This window comes from Anoplolepis gracilipes, chromosome 14 (assembly GCF_047496725.1).
Source record: "Anoplolepis gracilipes chromosome 14, ASM4749672v1, whole genome shotgun sequence".
In the NCBI taxonomy this organism is placed as follows: domain Eukaryota; kingdom Metazoa; phylum Arthropoda; class Insecta; order Hymenoptera; family Formicidae; genus Anoplolepis; species Anoplolepis gracilipes.
Window position 1 is genome coordinate 3,715,319 of NC_132983.1, and position 27,015 is coordinate 3,742,333.

Here is a 27,015-nt window from a genome sequence, read left to right on the forward strand (position 1 = left end):
AAGACGCAGAGACTGAGTTTCACGCACTCGAGATTTCTCACTTCATAAATATTCACGAGGATACAGACGGGAATCGTTCGATTTGAGAAATTCGCGAGACGTGACAGTTTTTCATCGAATTTCGTGAGCGCGACATTTCGGAATTACTGAATCCAATTTACATTATAAATCTATGCGATGCAATTTAATTTTTTTGCGCTTCACGTCGCTGTAAATAGGTAAGGGAATCGCTAACAAAAGATTTATGCTTTGTTGAAAAACAAGAGGCACTTCTTCGAAAATCCTTATCTTTCTCGTACGGGCCTGTTTTTCACTCATTCAAGACGATCTTATCGCATCTCGTAGATCTTCGCGTTAAAGGAGAGCATTTTTTAACATTCTAAAATGGTCTCTCCTCTGAAAAATGCTACCGTTGCTTAAAAGTTAAGAAAAGTATTTTAAAATGATCATTTTATTTACCTCGTGATCAAAAATACATTTATCGTCACCAATATAATAAAATCTATAATTATTTTTATTTGCAAATACATGAATTTATTAAATGTTAGTTTATATTTAGTAATTGTTTTATTATGTAGAGATTTTCAAACAACTCGAGATTAGGTATTATTACATACTACTAGAAAAATATACATACATATATGTATAAGATATATTTTATTTTATGAACTTATGAACAAATAGAGATTGAAATAATGATTTAAACACTATGCCAATTTTTTACTTGAAAATTGAAAATCTATATAAATAAATCTATGAAAATTGATTTGATTAAAGAATAGTAGCGGTAAAACTAGCTAAAAGTTTTATAAACAAAAAGGGATAATTCGATTTTAAAATAAAAGACGATAGTAAAATAGAAACACATTTATTTATTGGACAATTTATTAGCCACTAATCGTTCAATAAAAATTGACAGACCTTAATCTTTAACCTTTGATAATAATTCATTATTATTCAACAATTACGATGCATTTGTCAATTAACGTCAAACTCAGAACCCATCAAAACCCGCGACTTTAATAGATAGTTTATGCAATGAAATATTACCTAGGATGCCGTGATGTTGATCCGATATTAAACCGACACGATCGAATCACGCGACGCTGCTGTTAAATGTGCATGTTTTAATGGAATTACTTAGCGCGACAGCAATCACAAACGCGTACTTAAATGCGCAACGGCGCAAACTCTTCATGTCAAGTTTTGTTTGCGCAATAAACTAAATTTATGAAAATGTATTCGCTTATTTGTACTTTTGTTTACACTATTAGCTGCCGCATAACGTATTATGCGCAATTATATCGGGAGATTTTTCAGGTCATTATTGCAAAACAGCTAGCAAAGAGAGCAATCCAGAATTTACAGTAATGTATTTTCTTGCTTTATATTAAAATGACAACGAAAGAGTAGTTATAATGCATTTATTAATTACATGGAAATTAATAATTTTGTTATTATTAAAAACTATATGTCAGAATAGTAAATAAACATTGTTAGTCTTACAATAAAAGATATATATAAATTATAATCGCGATAAATTTTTACAGGTACAATTTTTTAATGAACATAATGTTGTACGTACAATTTTTTAATAAATATTTTAATCAAATTCATAACGCCTGTTTAACTTTATAAACTAATTTTAAAAGATTAAAAATTAGAAATATTTATCAAAATTATTAAAATTACGAATATAAATATTGAAATTTCGTGAAGTATTGATACATAAAACGAGCTAACGACAGTTGTCAGTTAACGAGTAACGCGTTATAATATAAAGATCGATTATACGACGTGTACAACATACGACAGTATACGGTTATTGAATATATCGATTATCGATGAGAGTCATCTGATACAATTTATATCTTCCATGTACTTGGATATTGCGAACATTGCAGATACATTCTGCATTCCGTTGCGTAATAGTTAGATACGTGTAAACTGGATGCATCGCGCTATTACGCGATTAGCAATTCGTATTTCTCTAATGTTTACTGCATTTTACATAGCCGAGCTGTGCAAACTGTGTAGGAAATGTTTTTACGAGGTTAATTGTATAAGAGAATGAGATAAATTTTATTATTTTTTTAGAAAAAGGATTGTTAAAAAAATATTTTCTCTCTCATAAACACACACACACACAATTTTTTCTCTTGTAAAAAATATTTATTTATTAAATGATTTTAATGAAATTTTAAAGTTGATATAATTTTAAGTTCTTGCATTTCTCGCCTGCTTAAATGAATATTTTATTTCTCTCTAGCATTGAATTGTCATTGTAGCTCGAAATATTATTGGTGAAAATATCACGTAGTTCGAAAAATTCATTGCGATTTTTCAAAGAATTGGAAAAATACAATGCATAATATATGTTTTTGTTCCACAAGCTCTTTTCAAGCCAACAAAAGCCATCTTTTTTACATAATTTCAAAAGATTCCATGTTTTCCTTTCTCGAACTTTTTAAATTTTTCGACGAGAAACTTTTTGGCAAGTTGCAGCACGCGAATTTTCCGAACAACTCGCGATATATTTTCTCGTAAAAAGATAAATCGGTGTGTTGCATGATGAATGACTTTATCTATCTAAAAGAATAGAGAGTCAATTATAAGATTTCTCTATACGTGACGTATATAGACTCGACTACTTGTCTCAGGGTATGATCTAACTAGACTTTGGTGCAACTCTAACAAGATTACTCTATGCAGCGTATACACTGTCCTAGATTAACTTTGCACGATCTGGTTTGACCTAGCTAGGGCATCTCTAGTTGGAATAATCTATAACGGACACGAATTGCATTATCAATGATGGTCAGCGTGAAACACGACTCGTCATGTTAAGGGTTCGTTTTAAATTGATTTATGATTTTATGATTCTCTTGATTATAGATTTATGATTATTACTAAATAAATAATTAGTTAGGGTTTAAATATAATCGCCGAGATTTTTGAAAAATTGATTAAAATACAAAGCGAGACAACGTTAATTTTATCTAAATAAACGTATGTCAAGATATCTTTTGGCAAGAGATTTCACACACAATTCGTTAAAGAGTAGAAATACCGGGTGTCTTTTCGCGAAACCGGTCACGTATTACGAGCTTGGATTTTCCACGGAACGCTCTCGCCATGTTAAAAAGCGCGGAACAGACCAGACAAGCAATTAGTTTCCGGCAACTAACTATACTTAGGAAGTAAGTGCATCATCATCGTACCATGGTGCGGAACGTGGGCAATAAAAACTTCCTAACCTCGCAAATTTTCTCGTTGCGCGTAAACAAACCATCGACGACGCCCAGACATGCTGTGCACAACGAAAGCGGCGATGCACACCGAGAGAGAGAGAGAGAGAGAGAGAGCGGTGGATGCATCGCTTCGTTGCACGCCGGTAAATAACGAGCGCAATAACGCTGTCGCGTGCCTCCGATGCATCCCGATCTCACAGAATCGATTTTAAAGCAGGGTCCAAGTAGTTCGGATCGCTCGACATACTTTGAAATGTAGGAAATAGGTAGGTTGAATTATGAATATTTCATCGATGGAAGAAGTGTATTTAGAAGAAAAAAAAAATGTCTACTTCTCTTTCCCCGTGATAAATTGGACGCGCCAATATAATTTTGCATCGAGTGTTTTCAAATTAAGCTTTGAAACATGAATTTTATCACAAGTGTAGATTCTCTTAGCATTTAAAAAATTTTTCAACATTAAAAATTTTCAATATTAAATATTTTCACAACAAATTTTACGTTTTTTCTCCAACGTAAAATGCATTGTTATCATACGACGATTTAAAAGACCATCCGTCCTCTCTCGCTTTTTACTTTTCGCTATTGCAAATCCGAACCTGCGGATATCGCTATTGCAGATGGTGCATGAAATGCACCATTGTAACGTGCAGATCTTTTTCGAATACATTCGGCACGAATGCATTTCTTATTGCGTATGTAAAAAAGATGAAACTATACAGCCAGAGAGATACTGAATTTCATTGGTGGAACGGTCGAATGTACCGTAATCTCGCGTTAATACCGCCAAGTGCGTGTTTCATCGAGCTCGGTACGGTTAAATAATTCGCGCCGAACACTAGGCAAGAGAAATCGCACGCAGGTGGTCGGCCGGTATCGAAAAACCATAAAAGTTCCTCCCCCTCCCCCCTTCCCATCCTCCGCCCTTCCATCTATGGACTGGGATTAATTTCGCGCCAGACCGACACCTTCGCGCTCGCGCATCAATCGAATATTTGAAGGACTGGTCACATATTGCTAACTTGCATACCACATACATACATATGCATATAGATACGTATCTGTGCGCTAACAGACAAATAGATTCGATCACTTTTGCTAAAAAACTGTCAGCGAGGGAAAATACTTGCGCATTTGAAAATTTGAATTCACATCGCTTTTCCATTGATATATGAGATTTAATCAAATCAGCTGTTTCTCCGCAGATGGAATAAAATATAAATGATTTAACTGCGTACAACTTTAATCGATATCAATTATTTGTACGAAAAAAAAAAAAAAAAAAAAAACACATTTTAAATGCGCAATATGTGCTATAAACCAAATCCACAGAGAAAAGAAAAAATTATTACTTGAGAAAATAGATAAATTAAAATTTTTTAAAAATAAATGTTTATATATAAACATTAATACACACAATATATTAATGATACATATGTATAGTATAAATTGTTTTTACAATTTGATACTATTCCCTGACGAGGAATAAAAATATATTTTTATTTAATATCTAACAAATAAAACCTGTTTTTTTATGTTTTTTTTTTTTAGTACTGTATCACGAAAAATGGAAAATATTTGATAAATTTATTTTATCTAATTTTTTATCGCATCAATCATTTTACAATTATATATTGATGTACTTACTATATAAAAGGTAAACAATTTAAAAGAGATAATTTAAAATATTTTTACAGCAATGTATAATTGAATGTAACTCGTGACATACACGACAGATGATCGATTTTTATTAATATTTTTCTATTTAGTCGTTCAAGATTGATGTATTTATGTGTGTTTTTAACACAATGCCAATTTACTGTATACGGTTTGACTTTTCCTCGAGAAAAATAATATGAGCACATGTGTGTATACCAATTCTAACTTTAAATAATCATAAGAAGAAAACTAGCTTCAATATCGACATAAAATTCTCTAGAGCTTCGGGTTGGCACGTGACTATCCTATATCTCTGCACAGCGCATAGTAACTTATTATACTCTACTACTAAATACATAATGTTTCCAAATCCATACCGCTACATTCTCATATGTATAAATTCATACTTTTAACACTATACACTATATAATAATAATAATAATTTTAAATTTCTAAAAAGTAACAAGTTCAAATTTGTTGAATGATAATTTAAAATAAAAAGTTGAATCATTCTTTCATTAATTTTTAAAAATAATACATGCAACAATACCCAAGTTATTGAATGATATAAAAAGCTCATATTTTTTACATATTTAATTTTATTTGAATGCATTCGATTCATAGCTACAAAAATTGTACAAAAATATTTTAAATATTAACATGTGTATATAAAATATATGTAGCGCGCGGGAGAAAGTAATAGACCGTAGTTACTAACAGACCGTACTATCTCTCAATTATTAAAATTTATTTATTTTGATTTTATTCTTTGATGAGACGAGGGGTAAAAAAATATATTTTTATTCAACGTCTAAATAAAAACCATTTTTTATATTTTTTCACTATGTAACAAATAATACAAAATATTTGCCCTGACAAATTTACTTTTATAAAATGGTACATGTTTTGCAACGATTACATAAATTACAACGGTTAAAATATTTAAATACTCTCGAGTGTATTTAACCGCATCCGACAAAATCACGAAAAATTTCTCCAATTTTCTTTACAACAAATGTCCTAAACGTTAAAATATATATAATATCAGCAAAGTTTATCTTTTCTTTTTAATATGCTATCTTTTCCCATCTTTGCAATCTTGGAAAATGAGTAGAGTAAATTGACATAACTTAAATAAATTAAACTACAAATCGCGTTACAATCTCAAAACATAAAATGAAACAATACTATTGCATGACAAAAAATGGACAAATACATACAATCGTTCTTGAGAGTTTCTTATATGGCATGCTTTTTATTTCGTCCACGCAAGCGATACTCCGCGGGCGGGGAATCGAGATCGACGCGAAACTACATTTGGCGACTTCGCTGAACTAGATGGAAGAGTTGTTATCCCTTTTACGCCCTTTTTCTGGTCTCCACCTTTATTTTTCTCACGATTCAATTCCCATCACGTCGACGAAGTCGGAAATTATTCTGCTTGCGGCGCCTAGGAGCAGAATCCATATTCCACGTGATTTCCGCGATTGTTGGAAACTTCGACTTCCAGAGTACGCCTTTATATACAAAACAAAATCAATATCTCATTTTAAATATAATATAATATTTCTTTATTTATTTTCATCCATTTTTTCTCATTGCTCGTTACAAATGCAAAGGCTAAACCGAATTAATTTACTTTTACAAACTAATTATTACGCATAATTGTTTCAATTGTATTTAAACCGATATTTAATATATAATAGATTGCATAATTTATCGAAAAAAAATTTTTTCGATATAAATTTTTGAAAAATATATGCTCATATTTTATTTTAAATTTTTAATATATCTTATTTTATCTACATATAACTTCGGCTCTTCATGATAATAAGATTTTACTACGGTCTTCTGACATCGCGAATTCCATTACTCGTTCTATAATGTAAAACCTAAGCTGATCGACAGATTTAAAATAAATCTGGAACAAACATAATAACTTGAATTTTCTATGTTACAAAAGCGAATTGTACAAAAGAGAGAGAGAAAAAATTCTCTAATGTAATTTTGCTGCGTAGTAATAGGTATGCTGAATTCTCACTTATTGTATATTTATTTTTCATTACGTTCTGAACGCGCCAAGTATTTCTGAATGAGACAAGAGTTTCGAAATTTTTGGTTTACCTTATAATTAGAAATTATTTTATATTTTTGATCGATTTTTTTCTTAATAAATATTTGTTTACAACTGCTACCTATTTTTTATTTTCAATATTAAATGTTTTTTTAATTAAGTTCTACATTAAATATATTTCTAAAATTTTGCAAACTTTTGAGACTTAATTTATTGAAATCTTCTTTTAAATTTTCTATTAGAATTTTTATTCTGTCAAAGTTTAAAGCAAATCTTAATTATAGAGTTTAAATTATCGGATCGAATCATTATTTATCTTCCTCTAATAAAGTGTTCCATCAAGTTTATGTTGTAAGAAATATATAGCATGCTCTTTCATTATATAATTATTTAACTAATCATAAATTAATGGATCTGTTACATTAATACAAAGAAATGTAATTTATTTGGTTATTATATTATAAAAAAAAAACATATGAGGAAAACATAAACTTACCGAAATAGTCATGATTCGAATAGATTATGTTTAAGGAGTTTCAGCGAGAGCGACTCTGAAAACGACATTATTAATCACTTGCAGCTTAAAGTTTTCCGCGATTTCTCATAAATTTCATCTAACTCGCATTCAACAGAGTTAGAGTAACTTGATACTGGGTCAACGATATGTAAGGTGCGAGTACAAAATGTTAGGTGTTCCGTGTGTCGCCGTTTACGTCCTCGAGCATTCTGGAGATTTCGAGTTTCGCTACGTGGCGTACGGAACAAGTACCTGTAATTAAGTCGATTCCGTCTATTCCTGTTAACTTTGATAATTTATTTCGGGACGCACATCCCACTTTGCCAGCATGCTACTAAACTTTAGCTCCGCAACGTTCCTATCCATAAATTAACAAACTTGAGATGTAATTTTTTTTCTTATATATTAAACAATGGTCGACATAAAATATTTGGAGAAAATTTACAATCCTAAATTAATCCTTCGCATATTTTGCCAATTATTTTACATTTCAGAAAAAATAAACACACACTGATATAATCGTTTTTTATACAATCAAAAATTATTTTTAAACATTAGAAATTTCTACATTTATTTTATGAGACATATGTATGTGTATGAAATTTAATCTATAAAAATGTCAGTTTTAATATCTTTAACTCTCTTTCTTTTTCCAAGTTATAAAAATTTTACTTTAGTTAAATAATTGAAACGCAAGTAAAAGAAAAAAAAAAAAAGAAAAATTTAAATTTTGTAAAATGTAAAATTTAGTTTATTACAATTAATATTAAAGGAACATTTTTATCTCGTGTTTTATTTGACAAATTAATTTAATATACAAGATAAAAAATTACAAATATTTTACGACTTTGTATTGTGAGAAGCACAAAGAACTCTATAATTTATTTTCTCTCTATATATATGTATGTATATATATAGTTTCTTCAATTTGTTTGACTATTCATTTTCTGCAATTGAATTTGACTTATTTCAATCTCGGAATAGCAAAGATATCCGAATATTCGAGTGTATTCCAATTTAGCCGCAGCTTCCAGATGCGCGCAATATCGGCGGTTCACTTAGAACGAGGGGAAAAAAATAATCGTTCACCTTCCAGACATGCCTGTTTTAGAAGAAATGCCTTTTACGTGATCCACGATTTTCGCCGCGTCCACAAATTCGAGAATTCATTTGCGTGACAAATATCGATTCTGCTGCGCTTTCGGAGCACCATCCCCCGCGGGGGATGGCTCCGCACCAACTATTCCCCTTATTGCACGTACTTCCCTGTCACGACGTATTGACCCGGAAACCCATATATTCCGATGACAATATCGATGCCGGTCCCGGCCGGTGAGGCCAGGTGCCATGGGTATGATTCTGGATAATACCCGGATCGCGGTGCTATCGAGTGTAAGATTTAACGCGAGCCTTTGGATACCTTCACCCCGAGAGCGTCGATCTCTTCGATTCAACATAGGATTCTCCACTCTTGTCTCCTCTTTTCATTCTTTAACGAGGAATATATACAAAGTTGCGATTAACAGAGTCGCAACAATTCTAGTTTTTACCGCGTGAATTTCTTTAATAAGTGATACTGAGAGATTGAAGGCCTTGATAAACGAGTGTTCGCCGAACATCTTCATAATAAAACCGGCTTATAAAAAATATGAGATTTATAGAGAAAGCTTTTATAGGAATATATTTTTTTGTTGAAAAAATATTCTATCAACAAATTCTTTGATGCAAATGAGTTGAATTTTCTTTAACGATAATGTTCAAAGAACCCTATTTTATCAAAGATTAAAAAGTATATAATGTATAAATTGTATGTATGCAATCTTTTGTACTTGAAATTTTTCTTATTAATATAAAAAAAATCGATAAAAAAAAATGGTTATACATATTTATTTTCTGCTCACATTAAATAACCCGTAAAAGGCTTTATAGCCAGAAGGGCATAAAATTGATCGTAATTAATATTTTACATGTAAATGAACATTGAAATATTCCATAAAAAGATCGTTGAAGTAATTATACATGTACATCGAAAATCCATAAATTTAATCCATCATTTTATCGACAAAAGTGAAACTCAAGGTGAAATTTTAACTTAAACTTAAAACGCTTAGAATTAAATCCTTCAAAGCTGTAATTAAATTCGCTTTCGTTATTTTTATAACTGTTAACGATATCGTTATATTTGTTCGGGTCTAACAATAAGCACTTTTGTCCGCTCGCTTGAACCAAGCTGTCAAGCTTTTTTCATACGTGAGCAATACAGTCGAAATATTTTACAAAAATTGCATGGATTTTTCACCGGAAATATTTCGTCCGACAATTTACAGTTGCTCACGCATTCGCGATTGCCATTCCAATCCATTGGATCGCGATAAAACTTCTATTTGATGGGTAAATGTCCCTCTCACTGGCAACATCAAACTTTACAAACAATTAATCCCAGAGATACCGTAGGTTGACTCGTGAAAGATCATCGACCTGTATTACGTTTCTGTAATTCTTTCTGTGATTGTAGCTTACAGGATGTTCTCTGAACAGGAGTACAATAAAAAATAATCTTGTTGAAAGTAAATAAGGTAACTTCGAAACAAGCGTTTAATTATAAGATGATGAATAGTGTTTAATCAGCTCTTAATTTTTTTCTGTCTTTATATCATTTATCAAACTTAAAAATTACAAACCAGTAAAATATTTAATCATAAGAATGAATATTACAAGTAAGAAAATTAATACGTAAATATATAATGCTTTTTAATAAAAAAATATGGTTTATATTTATAATGAAAGCAACGTATAATTTTATAATTGTGTTACATATATATATATATATATATATATATATATATATATATATATATGTATACATATATACTGTGTAACTTCAGGTTTTTCAAATAACATATTTTCGGAAACATTTTTAGATAAAATTTTTTTTATATATTATATGCGTTCACATTTTTGTTATATAAATATAAATAAATTGTCCAAGCGCTATATTTATTTCGCGAGTTATATTCACATGACACTTTATTATCACGGTCAATGTAATGCGGTATGTAAATCGTTGTTTGTATTTCTGGAACGCCCTATATATCGCATACTAGCGATCTTTCGGTGAAGAAAACAAGCTCGAGATCATCGAGTCTCTTATTCAAGTCAGCGCTTTTGAATTCCTTGCATTTCGTATACGTACCGTAGGACAAAACGTATAAGATTGGAACGTTGAATAAGAGACAGTCGCAGGTCTAAAGAGAACAATAACAGTAAGAATGGCACTTCTGTGTCGAAAAACGACTTTAGGTCGTAGTCGTCGTGATAGAGCTCGTATTGTCATAACCGGAAAATGCTAAATGCTTAAGGGTGAAAAAAGCTTAGGGATGAAACTGAAATGCCATATTATAGTTCTTTTACCGCAATTTTATCCGAAAGAGTAAGCATATAATATATGAGTTTATTTTTATTCTAATATACATACACGTGCAAGAGTCTATAAAGATGACATGAAAATTTTATGCAGGTTTATTCAGTCACACAAGCAACCACGTGCACATTTGTGCAATATAAAAGTAGTATAGTATAAGGATATAATATATTTATTATTACTAAAACTTAATAAAACAAAAAATTATGTAAAATTTTATAAATATAAAAATTCATAATTAAAAATATAAAAAAAGGAAGGGAATAATATGTACATACGAAATACCTATTGTCTTTATCTTTATATTATATAAATAAATATATTTTACAGAGACTACTTAGTTAATTAAATTTCGATTTTATGTGCATTTTAGCAATAAATGCAAATCATTTATAGATCTTTGAGCGCTAAAAATGTTTAAATTTTTTTAAAAAAGAAATTCAAAATTATGTGATATTTATTTCTAATCTTCATTTCTAGATTTTTATTCTTTTTTTTCTATATATGTCTAAAAAAAATTAATGGGAATTAAGGATATATAACTGTATATAGATCTATATATATATATATAGATCTATATACAATATATATATATAATAAATTTAAAATAAATTACATATTTTTATCGATGTAAATTGAATTAATTTACTGAAAAATGTCATTATTTAGAATATTATTGCAATTATTTTAATTTAATACGAGATGATATATTTTCTTAAAGCGTTTAATTTAATATATAAATCTGTAAGTGTATCTATATGTCAATAGTTTTGAGAAAATTTTCTTTGAAAAAGAGTATGACATATTTTCACAAATTATATTCTATCAAGAAAATTTTTCTAAAATCCTGTAGAATTTGAAAAACATCCTTTTCCATCCAGCGCGATCAATATGACGCATTTATTTCATATAGTTCATTTATTTCTCTCAGGTTTAATAGCTCGATAATTAAATTTCATTTCAGCAATCACGCTTAAGCTTCAAACGAATGCGGACCTTTGTATCATTCAGGTCAAATTAATCGTAGCATCTCTCTTTCTCCTTCTCCCTCTTTCTCCCTCTTTCTCCCTCTTTTTCTCTATTTTTTCTATCTTCTCTCTCTCTCTTTCTCTCTCTCTCTCTTTTTCTTCTCATACCGGTCATCGTACATAATTCATACGCCGGATGGGATCTTCCGTACAGCAAAAACAGAAGACAATTTTTTGCTAAGCAAAAAATTAGTACAACGGCGTATTTTTTCAATTTTAATTTGCTCCTATTTTACATCCGGCTTTGTTATGAGTACACTTTCTTTCTTTTTCTCTTCTTTTCTTCCTAAATTTCCAGGGGGGTTCGCACAGGTATGCCGTTCGACCGATCGATCGTATTAAAAATTGCAAGGCCAGAGGCGCCATCGCACCGTGGATATCGACCCGACTATTTTTTCTTTTTTTTTTTTTTGCTCCTTATATAGCACGGGGATCATAATTGATGATACTACGTTGCCGTAACTTTTGGCGCAAATCTCGCGCTTCATTATTCCTGCATTCTATATACATAGATAGATTCATGGGATCTCTGTTATGTATCTGACATTTTTGCGTTTACGGGTTATCGGCTTTACTCTGGTTACTTCCTCTTTCATTCTGTTCCGGTTCTCGCTTTGTTGCATAAAATAATGATGACGGAGAGGTCCTGATGCACAGATGCTAACAGCGCGACGTCAATCTTCCATATCCGATGTATCAGATGTGCCATTCTGGGATTATTATCGTTTTTTGTAATATTTGAGAGGTGTATCGTGTGTATTCGAATATTAAAAAATATAATAAACTTTCAAAGAATTACGTTATTCGATAACTTTTATGACAGAAGTTATAACGTCAAGTAATTTTTCTTACATCTTAAACTTAACTCTGAATATCTGAACACACACACTTTAAATATACTCGATGATATTATTTGATCTCTTCTTTAATATTTTCAATTACATCATTTGATATAAGATCATAGTTTAGAATTTTATTTAGACTCATCTTATAGATATTTATAAGATATTTAATGCTAAACGTCAGAAAATAAAGAAATTAGTTTATAATCCACTCTTAAAAAGTAGAATTAATTATTTTTCTTTGAATTCTGATATTAAAATAGATACATAACTTTCGCTATTTCGACACAAAATTGTTAACTCTCCATGAGAAGGGTTAATAATCTAAAACTAAATTGCCAGAAAAAAATAATATCGTTCCTTTCTATGCAAAATTTATTCGACGAGGTTTACCCAGCGCCCCAATGGAAATAATGTATTCGACGTTTCACACGAACGGCACTTTTACAAAGTTCATACCTCGCTTGAATCCAATTTGCAATGACGATACCGCGGAGAGAAAGATTCATCAAAATTTCACCCTTGTTTAAATATGAGGCGAGAGCGTACCGTAATTATTAAACTGACCGCTGACTAATAAAACCGCAATGCAGCAAGAGTTATTGTCTTTTTGTTTAATTTTTGCCTTTTTTTTTTATTAAACTGCTAGCAAAGTTAGTTGCTAAAATAGATTAATATGTTTTGGAAAAGCTTTCTCTTGACTCTGCACAAATGTACCTGGCCAGCCAGCGGCGTTTTGTTGTTACGTACAACAAAATATTGTATTTGCGAATTTTGTCTAAACATCAACTTTGTTGAGTCGTACAAAATTTCTCTATATTAAATTAAGCGCAGTAGAAAAAGTTTATTTTACAATATAATATAAATTTATAGTAATTTTGACAATTATTTCTTGTATTACGAAAAACGAAATTTTTCGATAAAAGATAGGACCGTTAAATTTCACGATCGCGTTACACAACGTTCTTTTTTATTTCAAAATGACTAATGTAAAAATTGTACAATTTTAAAATTTTATAAAATCTGATGTGTTGTATCTTATTTAATATTTAATTTTAACTATATATTTTCAATCTTTAATAGAGAACGTAATGTTATAATTATATGCTATTACAAAATTTTAGATGCTAATATCGTTTGAAAATGCAAATATAATGAAAGATAAGAAAGAAATTAACGTCGATTCAACATGTATCAAATTTCATTATTCATAGACTATAATCATGTTACGTCATTAAAGAGTTTAATTAACAGCAAAGTATTAATTACGAAACTCTCACATTGGAATATGATTAAATAGTAAAGAACTTGGTGTGTAACTAATAGCAGCTTAGTTTGTTTTTTTTTCTCTATTATCTTTCCTTTGATATAAATTTGCAACTAATTTTTTTTTTTTTTTTTTTTTTTTTGTAATATCTTGATAGAAATTGCATCATGTACCGCAGTTCGTAAATACTTACTGTTATATATTTTATCAATTAAAGCCGATTAAATTTCTTTTAAAGCAAACTCAGCTTGAAACTACCCAAGCGTTTGTTACCGTTACAAGTTATTACTTGATAAAATTATAAGTGTAAAATTTAAATAGTTAATTAGGTCAATTTTTCAGCCTTTTTGCCGAAGAAAAATTATCTTAAAATTCGTCAAAAGAAATATGCATAAGACTTATGTATTATTGGAAACTAAATACGAAATACACATTGAATACATTTTCCTGCATATTCGCTGAGTAAAAAGTGCCAAATTTTCGCGAAATTTAATATCCTTTACTCTTGCGTGGAGGATTGTCGTTAGCATGTTGTTTCCGCGAAACTTGTACAAAAATAAAATAGAAAAACAAGAAAAAAGGAGAATAACAAACGCTACAGAAACCGTTCGCCCTTTTTCGTTGAAAATTTGTTCTCGAGTTCGGCTGTACGCTCGTCGGCCATTAACGGAAACTTCGCGGAAATTCGATATTTCGCGAATTTACCAAATTCTGCCGGTCGAAATTCAATTGCGATTAACGTCAGATACGGAGATATGCACACAGGCGCAAAAAGAGAGCACAAATATCGACACATGACAGAGTGTCTCTTGACAGATGACACTCTGCGCGCCGTACATTCTATATTGTATCGTATTTTTCCTATGCTTATCATTTCATATGCGTTTCGACATTTGATGAATCCTTGGTTATCCACGATATCGATATAATGCCGTTAGATTTTGAACGATTCACGTTTGTCCATGGCTCTATAAATAATTCTGATGACCGGCATTGGAGAGAATAACGTCGCAAAACGCTAATTGACGAGCTTGTGGCTGTAACATGCCTGAAAAAAAAAAAAAAAAAAAAAATGCGACAACACTCGGATGATGTATTGTGCCGGCTTAAAAAAATATCGCTGAGGTAAAGATAAACACAGATCTGCAAACTCGTTTGACATGCAGTCTCTCGATTGCGCTGTTTTCGTCAGAGACAGATTGATATCGAGCAAAGTAAATAGTTGCTTTATTGCTAAATATGTCGTCCTAGGAGCTGCTTTAATATATACTAAATTTGGTATACATTGTAAATATTCAATATATTGAATTAAATTAAAATGTAAATAGATGTAATATAATATAATATAATATAATATAATATAATATAATATTAAAGTTTACATTTGAAAATTAATTAAGTTGAAAAAAAATATAATAAATCCTGCGTTATGTCATATAATTTTGAAAATTATATGTTAAAAATAAAGGATTTAAAACTAAAATTTAATAAAATTCAGTGTATTAATATTAATTTAATGCAATAAATTTCTATAAACATAATGTTTTCTGCATACTGTGATCTATCATAAAGACAAATCAAATAAATTACAGGGGAGATTAATTAAGATTAATTCGCATAGATATGACATTGAAGTCTGCAATTAAGGTCCAATAAAATAATTTGAATACAAAAATAATTATGTAGATGACACAGGGAGAGGATGAAATATTCTCTTCAAAGTCTGTTGGGTTATACTAACTATCTGGGGATATATTGCGGGATACCAAAGATTAATAGCTCCGAAGCTCTTGTAAACCTACCACTCGTCTTTACGCAGATTGTCACAAGATTGGGAAACCGAAGTTAGTAGCCGGCATGCCGTAAAGCGGAGAGTGTTTTCGGATATTTGTTCGCGTTGTGCCCGTTTCACTTAACTCAGATACCCTGAAAACTTATCCGGTGAGTTATGGCGTGAAACTTGGCGGCGATTTTTACGTCGACTCGATCTGTCGTTCGTGTTTCTCACAAGCCAAGTTAGCGGTACGTAAGTTACATCGTAAGAACCTCGATTTCCAAGCAACTGACTCGGTGGTGAAGTGGTCGATAAATTTCGCAAAATATCCCAATTCGTCTTTCGTGTCTATGTTTTTTTACTAGTCCTCCAAGTGTGTTGACTTCGAATGTGTTGATTCTTAAGGCTATCGTTAATCTAATTCTTTAACTCTTTTCCATGATAAATGTAAGCTGGAGAGATGGAACACGATTTCTAATAATATAAAAATGAAGTAATCGAAATTAAATTTACATTTTATTCTCTAACTTTAATAAGAGATTTCTTGACTAATTTAAAATTAATTTGTTGTTAAAAGCAAAATATTGTGAGAAAAAATCTATCTCTCTCATTCCATACAATTTATTATTATTTAATACATAAAATATTTCGCGATAGTAGATATTAAAGTTTAAATTAAAAATCTGATATATTAATAAAATTCACTAGAATTTAAGTAAAAGTTTACCAATCAATTAATTTTGAAATATTTTTTAATATCAAAATTTATTTAAATAATTCGAGAAATCTGTAATTTCAATGTAAACATGTCAGACTTTAGTCATCCGATCACGTTTAGGAATAATTCCGCAATCAGAACACGGGCCAATATGCCAGAATTAATTCCGTCGTTGTAATTCGAGTCGGGAGACGAAAGGATTATGTCCCGGAAAGGAGGAGTAAGACCGTTGATTGAATAGACACGAAATGATGTCACGTGTAACATTGCCGTAGCATTCTGTTTCCCGTGCGATAGAGTGCGACAGGCAACTCGAAAGTGTCACATTATTGAATATTAAAAACGTTGAGCGATATGAAACCGCGAGGCAATTATTACACTCCAGGATATATAACTTGTTCGGTTATTCACCGATTCCACATTGCAGCCGTTTCCGTATTGATCGAGTGATTAACTTTCGTATTGTTTTGAGATATGTATGTATATATACATATACACGAAATATATGAAATTTCTAGAATTTGTGCCTAGTTATTAGCTAAATTCCACAGTCGCGGTAGCCATTCTGTCGTCCTTCGCCGAATCGGTGCTAAACTCGCTCTGGAAGGTTTCCAGAAGTTTTCGTCTGCCTGTCATTATTATTGTATGTACATTTCGTCTGTGCGCGTTATGCGTGAGTATACGATACGATTAAAGTGCCCACGCCTTGCAAAGGATTATACTCGCTATTTTCCATAGTCCCCGATAACCACAACGCGACGCGATGCATAGCTAATGAGCGATCGATAGAAACCGCAATCCCTTCGGCTACGATTACTTGGCCGCTCTTTCATTGAAGCCATCTGTACGCGTAATACATACCAGTTACACGGTTACTCCTTACGATTTGCGTGGCTTTGATGTCTTTGATGTGAGTTTTATGGTAATAGTTTTTTTTTTTTTTTTTTTTTTTTACGCCAATACATAGGATTAAAACGAATAAAAGTTGTACGGTTATTTACATTTCGATCAGTTGGAGAATATTATTGTTACCCAGATTTTCTGCATGCTAAAAATAACATTTTCGTTAAATTCTCTTATCTCGTATATTTAAATTATTTACCATTTTTTATTAATTAGTAGAATTGGTAATTAATAAATTAGAAAAACATAAATGGCCGACTGAAGATAAAATATCGCTTTTATTTATAATTAAAGTGCATTTATATTTGTTATAATTGTGTCGCAATACATGTGAGATATTGAAAATAAACAATTATGATTACATTGTGTATAATCACCATCAAAGCAAATGAGAATCTGAGTGACGCATCTGGCCACTATCTAATCTTCGACTGGTTGCGATATCTCGCGTATGTCCGACAGGGAAGCGTAATGCAAATGACAGTTGGCAAGCAAACGTCATTTCGACTAAACGTGAAATGTGACACCAAAACGGCTGAGAATAATCAAGGATGATGCGATAGACTTATAATTCTGAATCGGCAATCGCATTAGATTGCAATATTTTTTTGCAGTCCATAGAAAAATAAAAATCTTACAATTAGTTTCACGACGCTGGAAATAAAAAAAAAAAAAAATCATATTTTTCTTGGACTCTTTTAATTGTTCGTGTAAAATTTCCATTTTTCTCTATTGGACCTTCTTAGCATATAATATCGAATTGTACGTTTTTTCAACTCGAGTAAAAAACATATGAGAACCATTGCAAAATTTCTTAAGTGAGAAATCTGCGCGCGCGCGAAGAGAAAAGAGAAGAAACGTTGAAAGAGTTTTGAGAAAACTTTTAAAGAATTCCAAGATAACGAGTGTCCCAAGTTTAACTTCAATTGCTGCGCATTTCTTATTTTGCATGAATATCTGCGAAAAGCAAGTGGCGCGTTTCGCGAAGCGAAGCCAGTAATATTCCATCTCAGTGGATGCACTGTTGATATAATCGGACGGTCAATCGTTATCTTGGGGTTTGTCTTGAAACTATGCACGAGAACTGGGAATCGATACGATCGCGTTGTGTCGACTTGGCCATGTCGTCGCCAGTCTAGATTGCATACCGGCAATTCCCAGCGTTTGCAGAGGCAAATGGGATGTACTGATTTAAGATGGGTGCATATTGCATGGTGATCGATGATGATTCGCTACGCAGACCGATTAGGTTAATTGATACATTTTCTGTCGCGTTTTATCGTATATTTTGATTTTATTCTTTCGCAAATGTGCGATATTTTCCATCGCTCCAATGCTCAAAAACAGAAATAATATATTCGATTATATTCGATTTTAATTGGTACAATATGCCATTAAAGAAAACAGCTATTATTTTAACGCACGAAATATGCAATCGCCTCATTAATTTCTATCAATCAATCAGCAATACTCGCGTTTAATTAAGGTTGTTTTTCATCAGAAAGGGAAAATTTCGAGCAATATTTAATTGTGCACGGTTAAATAATCGTTGCGTTGCATCGCTCTTGGCTTATTGCGATAATGATCAACAATTATTATTTGACGAATTGTAAATTCACTTCGTATATGAACTAAATTATTTTACGACGAGATAAATATTGAAGATATCATAGCTTAAAGGACTTTTCGCTCGTCATTTAACATTATCGTCTCTTTTATCATCTTAAATCCATTTCCTAGGGAATTATAATCCAAAGTAATACCCTTCTGCCTGAAATATCATCTCCCTCTTTGTAAAATTAATTTCAAGTAAGTCAGTAGCTCCCGGCGAAACTTCCGACATTGAAATATCTCACTTTTTCTTTTCACTTGGTAAACGAAATGGCGAACGAGTCAAACAGTATTCCATTACAACTCCATTGCTTAGGAATGGCTTTATCAGTTTGCGCACTATTGTTACTTTTAAAATAGAATGCATTTTTTTCAACAAATAATAGTTTTTTTTTTCAACAAATAAAGGAGATATATGAAGATATAAAATTTATATTTAAAAAATAAATATATATAAATTTAAAATATTTTACCTTTTGCTTTTTGAAAATGTAACTGTCAATATATTATTATTATTTTGATATTTAATATTTAAAACATTATAAATGTAGTTTCCTTTTTTGCATGCATTTATCTATTATTAATCTTTTTCTTAACTTACAATTATCTCAGTTGAAATCTTTTCTTCTAGCTAATAAATACTAAAACTAGCAAAATTTGCAATTGTAAATTTTCTGTGCTGTGAGCAACCATTCTACAATACAATGAGACCATTTTTATAACAAAGTGGATATTGCAGTCAAATTTATTTTAATCTAAACGTTGGCGTTTAATATTTGAGTTATACAATTTTAAAACTAAGTACGCTTTTGTATTATATTTTTTTTACATTACATATTGTTATTTTCTCTAAAAGAAAATGCGACATGAAAAAATATTGAAATTGTTCAACAATTCACACAGAGGTCAGAGCTCTTGCATAAATAGAAATATTCATAAATATTCATAAAAAATAAAAAAATAAAGAAAAATAAAAAAATAATATTTCCATAATACTAATGTTAAAACTCTATACATTGTTAATGAAGAATTCTATAAAAGTATAATATTTTTAACATTACTTTACATAGCTGATATCAATATTATTATAAAGAAATAAATGAAAATGCAACCGCAAAAATGAAAAAAGATTTGGATTTGGATTGAAAGTTTCAACACGATGGCTGAAAAATATCAAATGTCAGAAGGGTAAAAACTTTGCGAACGTACGCTTCAATAGTCGGGTCGTCGCGTTGTGACGTCTGCGGTCTTTTCGTCCATCGGGTATAGTCGAACAAACGGATTCGTGAGCCCGCATGAATTTGCCCGGAGAATAGAATTTTCGATCAGCTGGCTATGCAGTGATGCCGGGGCGTCGTGCCTGTCAACGACTTGTACCCGACTTGTCGTATGAATCTACGGATCACATTTCACCGGTTCCATATTCTCGCGTGTAATCACTCGGTTCACCTTTCTAACGACGACTGCGAAGTGTGCATGTCAATTATCGAGAAAAATACTTGCGACATTTCGATCGTTTTTATTTTATTCATGAAGACATTCATATTTAAATTTTCGAGAATTTATGATAAAATCATCACAAGATAGTGATCGATTGTAGATATTTTAATTCATATTACATTTTTTTACATGAGAATGCTATCTATTCTTCTTTTATTATTCAATCATAAAGCCAATGAAATAAACCTTTATTATCGATTACATACATTTATATATCTATTAAGAAAGAAATTTGCTATTATTATCGATTTCACAGAATTCATAATTTACAAAATTATTAAATTTAATTGCGTAGACAAAATTTTGTTTTTTCAATTTTGGTGCAAAAAATTATAATTATTAAAGATGCACGAGTTGTTTAAATCTTTAATATAAAATACGAGAATAAAATGATAAACGAGAAATGGTGGGTTAATTAGAGACATAAAGTATTTTTAAACAGGTTGCGGTCTTTAGCCGATAAAATTTATAACTTTCTCGAGGAAGTCTTTTTACATTACTTTTAAAATATGAATATTAACTTTAAAATTTTATAATGAACAAAATGACTGATTTTGAAATATTATTACAGCAAACTTATTTTCTGACATAAAGTTCGTATCATATTTGCTTGTACAGTTTTTCTGTCATATTGTTTATGTAATGAACCAATAGTTGTGAAATTGATACTACTTACACACACAGCATTACATGCATGGTTATTGCTAAATTGACCGTTGCATTAACAGTTACTATTTATGCTATTCAATTCCGCAAAACCCATTATCGACGTGTTTACATAACAATTGCGATGTAATTAGTCTTTATGCATAGAAAAGTAGATGACCTGAGCAACATTTAAAATTGCATCAATCGTATTTTTTACTAGTTGACCAATGGAATTATTCCATCGGGGTCATCTCTTTGTCTAAATAACACAATTAAAAAATAATGTATTTAAAAAGCATCGGTTTGTTAGTAAACATGCATATGTATGTCACGCAGCGTTTATTTTCTCTGATATTGGTAATACCAATTTTTTTAGTCATTAACCGAATAAACCTACATATTTATCTCGAAATGTATGTCATACTTTGTTTTTCCATATATGTATAATAATTAATTAATGTAACATGATAGTAATGTATATAATTTCATTTATTTCACACTTTGAAAAGTTTTATTCTAAATATTATATAAATTCAATTTATATAATTAGCATGTACAATTTCAGACCGGAAATATATTCATATCGGAAATATATCAGAATATATGTACCTATTATATACATACATGTATTCGCATGCACGTTATTTTTATTAGTTATATATATATATATATATAGAAAAATTATGATATAAACCTTTTTGAAAATATGAAAAAAGGGACCCATATCAATTTTATCTTACACTATCGTTTTGATCTTAATTCGAGATAACATAACATAACATTATTGTTATTTGAAATCTTTGATATCAAACTACTCGTGATAATTATATTTATATTAATAAACGATCGATTTAATCTCGAAACGAATTACTGATATTATTGTATAGGAAATTGCATTTCTGATCTGTGTTTTACGCACGTGTAATCGAATAGCTGAAAGTTTTGAAATTGTCTTGTCAGAAATAAGGTTCCCTCCGTCAGTCACAACTTATTACATTATCGACGTCGTCCTCAGTACTGTATTACGTTGTAATATACATAGCTCGTCAAAGGTATACATTGTGTATTCGGGCATGTTGCAAGTTCCGTATGAGAGACGTGCAATGACTTCCGCCAAATCGATTCGTATATTATTTACCGGACCGACCTGCATAGCGTCCTCTCTTTGGAAATAAATTCCGATACTTTAGAGCGGAAGCTTTCCATAAGAAAAAATATTCAGAATGTTTTTTTTTTTTTTCCGATTTTGACCAATCTCCGCAGGTTTTTAGGATGAACGAGACAAGTTATCTTTGAATTTTATTGTTGTTATTATTATTCATGATTAGAGATTAAATATATAATATTACAGAAAACTATAAAAAAAAATTGAATTTTGGACATTTTTAAAAACACGATAAATAAATATTATATCCACAGACAAAAAAGAAAAAAAGAAATTTCTCTTATTTCTGATAATTTTTGATATATCTTTTCTAGTTTAACTCCAAAATTTAATAATAAAAAGAAAAATGTGTTTGACAAAATTACACGCTTCTGTTCCACAAATATACCAAGTTTTCATCAAGTTCAGAGCAAGACAGTTCGTGAAGATATAAATCAGAGCACCGCCGTGCGATCTCGTCTGTCGTGTTCGGGAATAGATTAGTAAATGTCAGAGCTGAATGCGAAATGCTCTTTGAAGATTCAATGAAGGATGATAGATCCGGTAGATCGCGGTAATGCTCCGACAGCCGTTGAAAGTGGTTGCACGAACAGATGCGCGCTCAGACTTGGCTTGAATTTCCTTCTGTCTGTGCAAGACTCGAAAATTCTAAGAATCTCGAAAGAGTGTCTTTTCTTTAACCCAACGTAAAATCAAATACAAAATAATCGGTTTAATAAAGTTACAGTTAAAGTTAAAGTTATTTTTATTAATTACTAATTTATATCGAATCGACGACAATCGAGTTTATGAATTGATAATATTGAGAGACGGATAGCGGAGAGCGAATAAAGGATCAAAGAGATAAAAAATTATATAAAAGAAAAAAATAAGCTAAAAATAATGTATAATTCAACTTAACATATTTTACGTATAGAGAAATATATGATTTACTTTAATTAATTATCAACATACTTACTCGATTGCGTCTTTAATTTGAATCTAATCGGCAAAACTTTTTTTATCACATATTTTAAAAGTATTAGACATCAAGATTTCAACAATTATAAATTTTGCTCTACCGAAGCCTCGAGGAAACGCGCTTTCAGCACATTTCAGACTTTTCTCCACAGTTTAATTATTATTAGCGTGTTTTACGTTAATTAGATTCATAATAATAATCGGAAAAGATATAAGGGAATTTTAAGGGAACGATTAGAGCATAATTATATTTGAGAATTTATATTTGACCTCGCACATGGAGGGAGAAGGTTAATTTTTATCTCGTCACTTCCATAATATTTTCTGAAAACTCGATTTCACTTCTAGATCGATTATGATTTAACTGATGTGAAATGAATTGTAACTCTAGCATTTCGTGCACTTAATTAGGACTCCTGTTGTTCGCTATAATATGGAGACGATCCGAACAGCTCTCCGCTAACCGACACCACCGTGTTTTGCTACTCCTGTTTACGGCTATGTAGCACGTCGTCGTAGAATGTCCCGGATTTGCGGATGGCATTCCGTACATTCCAGGTTGTACCGACCGAGATTTAACACAGTGCTTTAATCCAAAGCAAATGTAACTATATATTTAAACAGTTGTCAGTATTAGATAGCCGCCGTAATCTCGAATAATCTGTTGACGAGTACTATTAACTATCCACATACCAAGCATACAATTGTGCTACGCTTCGATACTATCATATTCCTTCGCTTCCAGTTATAGTATTACGAATTTCTCATAGGGGAGATATTTGATAGCAAAAGTTTTGGTCCAATTTTTCAAGCTAAAAATTGGTAATAAAATTTTTGCGTTAACTTCATATGGAAAACTTCAATGGAAAGTTAATGGAGAATTAACTTCCAAGATAGTTAGCTGGGAAAATTGGCTGAAGTTACGACGAGCTCCTTTTTAGTTTTTCCTCCTTCTCTTTCTTTTCGCAAGATATCTGTGTCAATAAACGTAAAATATAATAAAAGTTACTTAAGACGGACCAATCTCGCGGTAGATAGATTCAAAGATGCGATATTTCGCGTATCTAAAAAGAGTGCATAAGAGACATTCCGTTTCGTATTTGATAGCGCTTTATGAAAGTCGTGTATATTTACACGAATCACTTTTTCTATTTACATTTCTACGTCCCTTCCGCGGGGAAGGAGAGCATCCCGTGTTTATGCGAATTTAGTATGGGACGTACCGAAATAGAACGCGCTGAATAAGTGTTGTGAATCTAAGTTCTCGAATTCAGCTGAGCGCGAACTCGAAGCACGTGCACAACTCTCCTCCTCCCAATAGCTGTGCAAAACTATTCGAGATCGCATTTGAAGTAATCAAAGATCTGAGAACAAAGACTTAAATAGAGATCAAGATGAAATTCAAGAGAAATTATAAGATATTCGATAGAAACGCCACTTATATATATATATATATATATATATATATATATATATATATATAATGTAAAATAATAAAAAAAATATATATATACATAATATTTTTTTATTATACAGACGAGATCGCACGGCGGTGCCTCTGATTTATAATCTTCACGAACTGTCTTGCTCTAAACTTGAAAACTTGGTATATTTGTGGAGCAGAAGCGTGTAATTTTGTTAAACACATTTGTCTTTTTATAATTAAATTTTGGAGTTAAACTAGAAAAGATATATCAAAAAATTATTTATGATATATATATATATATATATATATATATATAGGCATTTACTAATTATATATATAATAAAAATATACATTAAATTATCTTAAACTATCTCTTTTGTTAATTTTGTTTAAAATAGACCGACAAAAAATTTGACGAACAAAATTACATATTTAATTTTTTTTATTATACTTTAATCTCATTATATATCTCTCTTTTATATTATATTAAAATGGAAATTAATACATAATACGTAAGAATGATAATTATTTGATAATTAGCTTTTTGCTCTGTGAAAAAGGTATTAATGACAGAATCAATAGTTTGAAATATTCTATATAATTCTCACATAATAATTGTAGAGCGTTCCAGGTTAGTCGTATAGAAATTCATTGTCTAACTCTCAGATATTCGATTGATCAATGGAAATGCTATAGTGATGAAATATGTAGCGTTTATACAGAGATATTTAGCCCCGTTCCAACTTCTCGATTAATAATAAGCTAAATAACTCGAAGTGATTTATTACAAAGAGCAATTCAGAATCATAGTAAACACACACGATGCTGATCCATGCATATTAAAGTATAAATTTCCGAATAGCATCTAACGGAGAAAATGATTGATTAGCAGTTTTTAATAAACCCGCGGGATACTTTACTACTGTACACAATTGCGGTTTTTCGATTGTCGGATAAAAAGAAAGCGGTACGAAGGAGAGCTTGTAACATTAAACCGACTTGTAACATAAAACCGCTTTCGTTTACTCGGCTCCTCAAATTACTGCTCTCTCCGTGTCGCGTCTAGGATCGTCGCGATACGACAGCGAACACGTGCAGCGATGCTATCGCCGACGGTGTCGCTCGTCAACGTTACACGCGACTCTCGCGCTTTCCCCGTAGCAGCAGGGTGTATTGTAACTATATACGAATACACCGCATTCCGACGATCCGGCGTTCAGTGTTACGCGGTGACACAGTATATTGACTGAGGGTGGATTGCGCGCCTCCTCGTCCCCCGACTGATTTGGCGCGGCTGCGCAAATCTGGGGCCCCTAGCGCGCGCGACGCGGCCGCGGCCGCGGCCGCCGCGCGAGACTCCTCTCCGTATACCTTACCCATTGCTTTCCCTGCCTACGTATCGCACGTATAGCCGTACTTTTGCCTCTTGGCCGCCACCGCCACTGTTGTCGTCGACGTCGACGTCGACGTCGACGCCGTTGCCGTTGCCGTTGCCGTTCTCTCTCCTCTTGACCGTCCGTCTCTGTCATCCGTTACCTTCTCTCTCTCTCTCTCTCTCTCTCTCTTTTATTTCTTCCCCTTTCTCAGCCGTTTCGTTTGCTCGATCGCTCTTTTCCCGTTTCTGCACACGTGATGCGCGTGCGACAAATATAATATACCGCGGTAAAAGCATGTCGACGACAGACTTATTGATACGTCGGTGCCGGCCCGCGCGGAGATAACGCGTTGCCCCGCACTGTGCGCGGAATCGACGCGCGTGATCCGACCGCGCGCGCGGCGGGAAGCGGGAATTCGCCAGAAGCGAACGGAAGCGGGTGACGCGAGGAAGTATCGGCGCCGGAAGGTAGAGGAATCGTCGTTGTGGGACATTGCACAGATCTGGTGGTGAACCGCGCGCTCTCTCTCTCTCCCGCGTCACGCGTGTATTTCTGCATTTGTTTTGTATGTGTGCGTGTGTGAGAGTGTTTGCGCGCCCATCGCGCGACGTCGCTGCGCAGATAAGCGTCCTTTTTTTCCCGCGGAGGCTATATATGTGAGATATATGCGTGTTGGAAACGTTAAATAATCAAGTGAGACCGTTGGGGCTGAGCAACACCGGTAGTGGGTGGACAGTTTCTAGGTTTGTGGGTGGTCCGTCGTCGGCTTCATCGGACCGGCTCGTTTATGTGATGTGAACGTGGTTTAATGGTTGATCCGCTAAAACTCTTCTGGGTTATTACCAACAGCACCTACCTAGGTACGTTTCTTTCGT

The 27,015-nt window shown here is 32.0% G+C and overlaps 1 protein-coding gene across 11 annotated transcripts in view; it reads left to right on the plus strand.

Annotated features, from left to right (window-relative positions):
- The window catches only part of LOC140673240 (neural-cadherin), a 192,860-nt gene that overhangs the window by 102,415 nt on the left and 63,430 nt on the right, over positions 1-27,015 (plus strand). The window contains exon 1 of one of the 11 annotated variants that reach the window (XM_072906051.1): positions 26,104-27,000. The exons of the other annotated variants lie outside the window; for them this stretch is intronic. Within the exon in view, the coding sequence (XP_072762152.1) occupies positions 26,949-27,000 (52 nt within the window). The 5' untranslated portion in view covers positions 26,104-26,948. Of the gene's footprint in view, positions 1-26,103; positions 27,001-27,015 lie in introns of those variants that run through there. 11 annotated transcript variants of the gene reach the window in all.